The sequence below is a fragment of the Bison bison genome, unplaced genomic scaffold (genome assembly GCF_000754665.1).
Source record: "Bison bison bison isolate TAMUID 2011002044 unplaced genomic scaffold, Bison_UMD1.0 scf7180017864471, whole genome shotgun sequence".
NCBI lineage: Eukaryota > Metazoa > Chordata > Mammalia > Artiodactyla > Bovidae > Bison > Bison bison.
The window spans coordinates 3763217-3773335 of NW_011495032.1; the positions used below are offsets into that span (position 1 = coordinate 3763217).

Genomic DNA, 10119 nt, shown 5'->3' on the forward strand with positions numbered 1-10119 from the left:
CCCAGCACCGTTTGAAGTTAGTCTCCGCCCATGTCCACACTGGGGAACTAGCCTGGCCCCCAGAGGACAGGGCCGGTGTTGGGGAAGCGGACATATCTGAGAAAGGAGGCGGGGAGCCCTAAACGCTGCTGGATCTCCCGGTGCCTGCGACCCCGCAGGCTCGGCCCTCGCTCGGAAACCCGGACGTGTCAGGGAGGGAGGAGGGGTTCCTTACCTCCGGGAGACCCTGGCCTTCCGGCCCCTTTGACAACCCCATGATCCCCTCGGACCGCCCTGAGGCGGCAGCGAAGCCCGCCGAGCGTCCGGAGGAAGCTGTCCCCGGCCCCGAAGCTGCTACCGGGGTGGAGTGCAGAACGGAAACTTCCTCCGCCGCCGCCGGGAGCCTGGAGCGCTGCAGCTCGGTGGAGCATGCGCGCTGGGGCGGGAGTGTTGCGCGACTGCGCCTGCGCGAGGGCAGCCCCGGGCAAGGCCCGGACCCTCGCTGGCAAGGAGGTGTAGTCCGGGCCGCTTGACGCTGTCCACGTTCCGCGTAGCTTCGCGCCGGGGCTCTGCATGTTCATCCGAGGTGCTTTATAAAAGGATTATTCCTCAATCTTGGGGAAGGTTTGTATCCTGCCTCCCCTCTCTGCTTCTCACGGGCATCGGATGCCCCAAGTGGGTTTGGTCCTCTCTGTGAGCCGAACTTCGGAAGCCCGGTTGCTCCCGAATCAAGGCTTGAGCAATGATCAACTTGGCTATTCAGACCCGGGCTGGTTCTAGTTCAGAATCGGGGTGTCCCCTGAGTTACACGCACTTGGGCAAACTTCTTGATATACGGACCAGGGAACCGAGTCCCCAAAAAAGGATTGTTAGGCTCGCTGCCTTCCTTCAGCCAGTGAGTGCATCGTGTTCACTCACCCTAACCACCCTCCGTTTCATGTTCTGCTGAGAGGAAAGTCATCTCTGAGGATGCAACTCCTGCAATGATGTCATTGTAGTTACACCATTTACCTGAAGCATACCTTGTCGGTCCCAGAGAATGGCATTTATATAAAGAAGTTATGTACCTAGCCAAAAGCCTTGGGCACCGGCTCTATAATTATTATTTTTTTTCTTCTTTAAGCAATGAAGGAAGAGGTGACGTGTGAAACTCTTCCTGTAGAAAAGTTTCCTCTGTGAGTGTGTTGGGTGGGAGGGGCCGAGTGAGGAGTGTGAGGTTGTGAGTCCCTCGAACTCAAAGAGGTTGTGTGTGCGTATGTGTTCCTCTCTGCATCCCTAGCATCTTAAAAAGCAGGTACTCAGTTAATGTTTGCCTTGAAGAAATTCTCTGCGCCTTTTGCACTCCTCCTGGGCCTTTTCTTGACAGAGGAGAGACTTCTCTGGAACCAGAGTAATATTCAAAAGCAGAGACATTACTTTGTCAACAAAGATCCATCTAGTCAAGGCTATGGTTTTTCCAGTGGTCATGTATGGATGTGAGAGTTGGACTGTGAAGAAAGCTGAGTGCCAAAGAATTGATGCTTTTGAACTGTGGTGTTGGAGAAGACTCTTGAGAGTCCCTTGGACTGCAAGGAGATCCAACCAGTCCATTCTAAAGGATATCAGTCCTGGGTGTTCTTTGGAAGGACTGATGCTAAAGCTGAAACTCCAATATTTTGGCCACCTCATGTGAAGAGTTGACTCATTGTTAAAGACGCTGATGCTGGGAGGGATTGGAGGCAGGAGGAGAAGGGGACGACAGAGGATGAGATGGCTGGATGGCATCACCAACTGAACTGAGAGTATCCAAGAGGTTGGAAGCATCGTATGAACGACCATTTCCTTTTAAAATATACTTAGTAAATATTGCTAACGATATTTAGTAAGTTGAGAAATTTGAATATTCAAATTATGGTGTTATGAGACCAGTCTTGCCTGTGTTGTGTGGCACTTTACTCTTATCCACTGTGAAGCCAGGGAAACAATGTCTAAGGTGCCCACTTTCATAACTTCTTAAGTTCAGTTCAGTTGCTCAGTCATGTCTGACTCCTTGCGATCCCATGGACTGCAGCACGCCAGGCCTCCCTGCCCATCACCAACTCCCGGAGTTTACCCAAACTCATGTGCATTGAGTCGGTGATGCCATCCAACCATCTCATCCTCTATCGTCCCCTTCTTCACCTACCTTCAATCTTTCCCAGCATCAGGGTGTTTTCTTTCCAATGAGCCAGTTCTTCGCATCAGATGGCCAAAGGACTGGAGTTTCAGCCTCAGCATATGTCCTTCCAGTGAATATACAGGACTCATTTGCTTTAGGATGTACAAGTTGGATCTCCTTGTAGTCCAAGGGACTTTCAAGAGTCTTTTCCAACACCACAGTTCAAAAGCATCAATTCTTTGGTGCTCAGCTTTCTTTATTGTTCAACTCTCACATCCATACATGACTACTGGAAAAACCACAGCCTTGACTAGATGGACATTTGTTGGCAAAGTAATGTCTCTGCTTTTTAATATGCTATCTAGGTTGGTCATAACTTTTCTTCCAAGGAGCAAGTGTCTTTTAATTTCATGGCTGCAGTCACCATCTGCAGTGATTTGCAAGCCCCCCAAAATAAAATCTGTCAGTGTTTCAAGTGTTTCCCCATCTATTTGCCATGAAGTGATGGGACCAGATGCCATGATCTTAGTTTTCTGAATGTTGAGCTTTAAGCCAACTCCACTCTCCTCTTTCACTCTCATCAAGAAGCTGTTTAGTTCTTTGCTTTATGCCATATGAGTGGTGTCATCTGCATATCTGAGGTTATTGGTATTTCTCCCGGCAGTCTTGATTCCAGCTTGTGCTTGCTCCAGCCCAGCATTTCTCATGATGTACTCTGCATATAAGTTAAATAAGCAGGGTGACAATATATAGCCTTGACGTACTCCTTTTCCTATTTGGAACCAGTCTGTTGTTCCATGTCCAGTTCTAACTGTTGCTTCCTGACCTGCGTACAGGTTTCTCAAGAGGCAGGTTAGGTGGTCTGGTATTCCCATTTCTTTCAGAATTTTCTGCAGTTTATTGTGATCCACAGTCAAAGGCTTTGGCATAGTCAACAAAGCAGAAATAGATGTTTTTCTGGAACTCTCTTGCTTTTTCCATGATCCAGCGGATGTTGGCAATTTGATCTCTGGTTCCTCTGCCTTTTCTAAAACCAGCTTGAACATCTGGAAGTTCACGGTTCATGTACTGTTAAAGCCTGGCTTGGAGAATTTTGAGCATTACTTTACTAGCGTGTGAGTTATTTTTGTAGTCTTAAAACTGTCCTTCCCTGAGATGGCATAGGATGAGGGGGACTAAAGGTGGATAATTTGTAGCCACTGTTGAATGACCAGGCAGGTACTGATGCCAAGGGACTCATAGCGCTAACTCCCACAGCAGAGAGCTGTATTTAAAGCAGCCTGGGGAATAGGGCCTGAAGAATAATAGGAATCAGGTAGGCCACACAGGAGTTCCCTGTTGTAAATGCCTTTATCATGCTTTAAATAAACATGAGCAGCTATCTTTCCCAGTAAGAAACCATACTGTTTTACTGTCTGTGTAGACTAACAGTAGCAGAGTCAGTGTGTCCCCCACCCCACCCCTTTTTTTCAAAGATTCAGCAAGTCAGCCAAGATAGCAGTCAAGAAAGTTTGAGTAGCTCATGTTTACCTTGGAGAAGGCTTCAAACAGACTATATCAGAAAGAGGTTTGTGGGGACACAGATAAACGCATCTCTCCCCTTCTTCTGGCTTAGGGTACCCATACACACATTTTACTTCCCACTGGGATATTTGGGGATTAGGGATCAGTTTGTCCCTCCTCTGCACATCCAGTACAGAGATGTGTGATGTTCTTCTAAGTGTGAGATTCTCAAGAACCTTGCAGATGCTTTCCTTTCCTAGGTAAAAGTTTGCCATGGTAAAGAGCTTTCTGTTAGGATCATCTCTATTCTGGATGCATTTTTATAAAGCCTCAAACACGCTGTCCTTGTGTTTCTTGCAGCTTTTCCACTCTAGGGCCCTTGCTATAACCAAGAAGGGGAATTGTGAAGTCTTGAAGCAGGAACTTGGAAGGCAGCTATGGGTGTTTATAAAAGTAGAGTGACACAGTTTAGGATACATAGCACATTATTGGCAGTGCTGGAACTAGAGCCTCAGATTTCTGATTCACAGTGTTCTTTTATCCTTCTGTCATTCATCCATCCAACCGTCAATCCAACAAATATCCCCGAATTCCTTTTACATCAGTGGCTCTCAAACTTGGCTGCACTTTAAAATCACCAAGGGAGTTTTAAAAGTTACCAATACCTTGGGTTCCACCTCCAGAAATTCTGGTTTAATTGATCTGGAAGGAAACATGAGTATTGAATGTTTCCCCTGGAATATATTGTTTATACACAAAACAATGCAGGTATATGTACTCGGGCAACATGATAGTAATTAGTGACTACATTGTTATTGTTAGGTTTCTTTTTAGATTACTGTGGCACATAAAATTTAAGATCCGTAAGCAAGCTAAAAGTCTTTAAGTGAGTTCTTTTTGAAAATTCTTAATTGTATGCTGATCTGTTCTCACACAGTAAAATTTTACAACACACATCCTATATTAAGCATGTCATATTTCTATAGTAAAAAATAGAGGGACCAGCAGTGCACCATTAGTGCACTCTATTTGTGCACAAAAAATAGAGGCACAAGCAAACCTAACACCCTCTGCTTTCAGACCCAACCCAGCATGTCACACACACACACACACTTGGATGAGTTCTACTGCATCTTTCCAAGCATTATACTCTTATTAAAGAATTCCAACAATTTCCATCATTTTCACAACCACACTCTATTAGCAACATTAGAAAGGACTTGACAAAGATCCAGCTACACAGCAATGAATAAATGCTTGAGAGCATCTGTTATATTCTGTATCTCCTGTGGAAAATGATATCCAGCTTTTTCTTGATAAAATTATTTAACATTGCTGCTGCTGCTGCTAAGCTGCTTCAATCATGTCTGACTCTGTGAGACCCCATAGACAGCAGCCCACCAGGCTCCTATGTCCACGGGATTCTCCAGGCAAGAATACTGGAGTGGGTTGCCATTTCCTTCTCCAATTATTTAACATTATACATTTCTTATTTGGAGGAGGAAGTGAATTTTTAAAACTTCACAGGTGACTTCGGTGAGCAGCCAATCCAAGAACCACTCTTTTTGTGCCAGAGACTATTTCCTGATGGTGGATATACTGCAGTTAGCAAACCAGATGAGATGATTAGTGACAGCAATTAAGTATGTAAATTAATAAGTTAGTATTGGATAGATGTAAGTGGTCTTCAAGAAAAAGAAACAGTGTAATGTGATAGGGAGTAATGCGTTGGAGTCAGAGGCTCTTTTAGATCCAATAGCATGTACATCTTCTAGATAAAGGGGTCAGGATAGTGTTCTTGGGAGCCATTGAGGGAAGACTCCAGTCTCAAGAAGGTGCTATGTATGGGAAGAGCTCAGGGAAGAGCATTCCAGGAAGAAGGAGCATCTAGGGTGTTCTGGAAACCTCTGTTTGCCCCTCCAGACCCACTCTCGCCCACCCCACCCCCACCCCACCTCACCTTGCCTGCTGCCTTACAAGGCTGGCTGGTAAGGGTTCATCAGCAGGGCCTGGGGTGTGGCTGACTAGGAGGTGAAGATCTTAAGTGTGGAATCTAGAGTGTGGGGCCTGGAAAGCAGAGTATCAGTAATAATTTGACAGACTGTATCAAGAACTGATATCCTTGGACCAGATGCTTCCACTGCTAAGACTTAAAGTACAAGATCTTCATCATAGGACTTCCCTGGCAATCCAGTGGTTAAGACTTTGCCTTCCAATGCAGGGGGTGTGGGTTCGATCCCTGGTCATGGAGCTAAGATCCCACATGCCTCCCAGTTGGAAAACCAAAACAGAATAGAAACAATATTGTAACAAATTCAATAAAGACTTTTAAAAAATGGTCCACATTAAAAAGAAACCTTAAAAAAAAGGTGATCTTCATCATAATATTATTTATAACAGAAAAACCTGGAAACCATGTAAATAGCCCACTAAAAGGGAATGGGCAAATACATTATAGTATATACGCTTTTGGTGCAAACCATGTTGTCAGTAAAAATGTTCACTGCAGCAGACCAGGAAGGAAAAGGGTAAGAGATGAGGCTATGTAAATATTAGCAATGTCTGCCCATCAGAAAATCATTAAAACATTTAAAAGACAAACTAGGAAAATATTCCTTACCCGTGACAAGAGTTCTTGCAAATGAGGAAGAAAAATTTAATAGAAAAATGAGCGGAAGACTTGAATAGAGAAATACTCAAAGCAATTTTTACTAAGTACATGAAAAGAAAAAAAAATCCAAAGCTTCACATTAAAAAGTTGTAAGCTTTGCGTGGAAGTAATAATGTTGTAAGGACATTAAACTAATTGCTGTAACACTCCCTCATCATTGAGTAAAATTTTCAAGGGTTCTGGAGGGCAATTTGGCAAAGTTAATTCTGCCAAACTGTCCCCAATGGATATCAAATATCCACTGAATGTCTGCTGTGTGCCAGTCACTGAGAAGTGTTCTCAGTGGGGGTGAGGGGTTGTGATTCAGCACCCAAGGAGAATTTGCAGTTTTCACAGTGACTGGGAGGGATTACCAACAATTTAGCATCTAGCCACTATGGATGTCAAGTGTCCTGTATTGACTTTGAGTCAAAAGAATTGATTTGGCTGGAAGAATGTGGGAAGATATGAGGTTGTGCCGGTTCTGGGCAGAGATACTAAGAATCCTTCTGTTCATTCTGTCCATCATAAGAATATACCCAGGCAGTCACAGTTCCTTCTGCCTGGGCTCTTGAACAAGAAACAGAGAAGGGAGAGGACCTGAGACCCAACCCTGCCAAACCCAGCTCAGCCAACGCCCTGAGAGGACTGTCAGTATTTGCAGTGAGCAGTGAGCTTTGGAGATTGTTTGCTAACATTGTCCTCACAGTGTAGTCTGACACATTCACCACACAAGGAGGAACTGCCCCTCCAGAGGCCACAAGCACCCCCAAATCTCTGACAGAAGTACAGTGGATACATAAAATCAACAAAATGGAGATGACTGTGCACAGTCAACAAATAATCACATCAAAACTGCATGACTGTATGTGAAATAAGTGCCATCGATGGTAGGTGGAAACGCGAAATGAAGAGGAGGAGCAGGAGGAATGGTTTGAAGTGGAAAGTCAGTGAGAATTACTCCAGTGACATCCACTGAAGCCTGGGTGTGGTAAGAGGATAGCAGGGGAAAGCCTCTGGGCTGAGGCACCTGTGTGGGCAGAGAAGGGAGGAGCTGGGTGAGCCTGAAGGGTTGGAGCCCCGAGAGCAGTGATGGAGGGGCCCCAGTCCCCACCCACCCAGTACCTTGTGGACCACCCCAAAGTGTTTGGATCTCACCTAAGCACAAGGACAGGTATCAGAAGGTTTGAAGAAAAAGTATTTCATAAACATGTTCATCTTATCAGTAGAGTCACTTTAATTCTTGTTCTACAGAGATGGACTCTGATTACTCATGTAAAACTCCTACCATTTTATGTTATGGAAAGCCATTCATGTTATGGGGATTCTAGTAAACAGCAACAGCTGAAACCCAACCCTTACACCATCTGGAAGTGGTAGGAGAGGAAACAACTGACTCAGGAAGTATACTTCTAAATAAACTGCATTTATATAACATTTTCCAAGGAATGACAGTTCCGTCAAATTTCCATGTGAAGCTAAACAAGAAAATCCAAAATTACTTTAGAGACCAAAAAATGAGTTTTTCTGGGTCAGTAGGAGAGACTTCTTAAATAGTCATAAGCAGAGATATATTGGGAGAGGGCAATGGCACCCTACTCCAGTACTCTTGCCTGGAAAATCCCATGGATGGAGGAGCCTGGTGGGCTGCAGTCCATGGGGTCGTGAAGGGTCTGACACAACTGAGCGACTTCCCTTTCACTTTTCACTTTCATGCATTGGAGAAGGAAATGGCAACCCACTCCAGTGTTCTTGCCTGGAGAATCCCAGGGACGGGGGAGCCTGGTGGGTTGCCATTTATGGGGTCACACAGAGTCGGACACGACTGAAGTGACTTAGCAGTAGCAGAGATATATTATGCTTTCATTATCTTGAAATCAAATAAAGTGGAAATAATTTACAAGTGAAAGTCACAAATATGTTGTATATTTCTGAAATTTTATCCTAAGACCCTTTACATTTCTTGTAAAAGACAAAAGATTGCAGCCATGTTTCTGGATTGTTTAGTTGGATTTGTTAAAACAACAAAAATAATCTGCTCCACCTACAAACGGAATGACATAGAAGTCATTAATTTGTAAGATTGGCACTTAAATCATCTAAAATTATAAAATACCATCCTAAAATTGTCATTCTAATAGGCTTCTATTTGAACGGTTGCATGGATACATACTAAGTTGATTCAGTTGTGTCTGACTCTTGAGACCATATGGACCATAGTCTGCCAGGCTTCTCTGGTCGCAGGATTCTCCAGGCAAGAATACTGGAGTGGGTTGTCATGACTTCCTCCAGGGGATCTTCCCGACCCAGGGATAGAACCTGAGTTTCCTGTGGCTCCTGCATTGCAGGCAGATTCTTTGCAACTGAGCCACCAGGGAAACCCTATTTGAACCATTACTTAATAGCAATAAAAGTAAGAAAAAAAAGAAATCAGAATTATATTAATAGAGAGAGAAGAAATAATATTGTAGTTCTGGATGCTCAGAAGTAGACTCATTACACGGTGGCATCAACTTGGCAGGTAAGTAACTTCTGTTCTCAGGTTGTGTGGATAGGGGACTGAATCCAGTGCTTAGGGCAGTGACATTTCTTGTCTCCAGCAGAGGATGTGATGGGCTGGCAAAGACCCTCGATAGAGAGAACTCTTGGGAAGTTTCTTCCTCACTTTCCAGAACAGGGGCAAGACAGAGGGTCCTCTTTTCAAAAACCACACACGTGAGCAAGGAGATATACACGTGATTGTTTATGGCAAGCATTGTTTGGGATAGAAATACTGACTGTGACCTAAATATTCATCAAATGAAGGCAAAATCAAATATTCATCAAAATATATGATATATATTCATCATATATAATTCAGGATATCTTCATGCTATGGTTTAATATCCAGTGGTGAAAATGAACTAGAGTTATATGTTTGACTATGGATAAATATGAAAAATACAAAGTTGAATTTTTAAGGAAAGCAACTTTCATAATGATTTTCTGAATTTACAACCATTCAAAATAATATTATTCAATGTTTGAAAGTGAAAGTGAAGTCACTCAGTCGTGTCCAACTCTTTGCAACCGCATGGACTGTAGCCTACGAGGCTCCTCCATCCATGGGATTTTCCAGGTAAGAGTACTGGAGTGGGTTGCCATTTCCTTCTCCAGAGGATCTTCCCAACCCAGGGATCGAACCCAGGTCTCCAGCGTTGTAAGCAGATGCTTTACTGTCTGAGCCACCAGGGAAGTCATTCAGTGCTTATGGATACATAAATATGAACTTAAAGCATGGAAGTCTGCATGGGAATTATGCTCATGATTGTGATTCTCTCTTGGGGCAGGGAGGAGATGGATCAGGAACAGAGTGGGAAGCATGACCACAGAGCATCTTTTCAATCTCTAATGCTTTATTTCTTGGGGAAAGAAGATCTAAGACAAGTATGATACAATGTCAATATTTGATAAAGATGGGTGATAATTTGGCAACTTTATTATTATTTTCTGCATATTTTAATTATTTATGAGACAGGGTGCTCAGGGCTGGTGCACTGGGATGACCCTGTGGGATGGGATGGGGAAGGAGGTGGGAGGGGGGGTTCAGGATGGGGAACACATATACACCCATGACTGATTCATGTCAATGTATGGCAAAAACTACTACAGTATTGTAAAGTAATTAGCCTTCAATTAAAATAAATAAATTATATATATTATATATATGTGAAAATGAAATTAAAAACTTTAAACTATCAGCAAGAAAGAGGGGACAGAGGGTATAGACTCCTCTTTGGAGAAGTTTACTTATGAATCAAAGGAAAGAAATAAGATGGTAAGGAGTACATGATTGATGGAAAGTGTTTAT

At 43.6% G+C, this 10119-nt stretch overlaps 1 protein-coding gene across 2 annotated transcripts in view; it reads right to left on the minus strand.

Annotated features, from left to right (window-relative positions):
* The window catches only part of CCDC93 (coiled-coil domain containing 93), a 103727-nt gene extending 103329 nt beyond the window's left edge, over positions 1–398 (minus strand). The window contains exon 1 of one of the 2 annotated variants that reach the window (XM_010860777.1): positions 215–398. In XM_010860777.1, coding sequence (XP_010859079.1) covers positions 215–256 — 42 coding nt within the window. In that variant the 5' untranslated portion in view covers positions 257–398. The remainder of the gene's footprint in view (positions 1–214) is intronic. The other variant, XM_010860778.1, reaches the window with a different exon arrangement.
* Between the last annotated feature and the right edge of the window lie 9721 nt (positions 399–10119).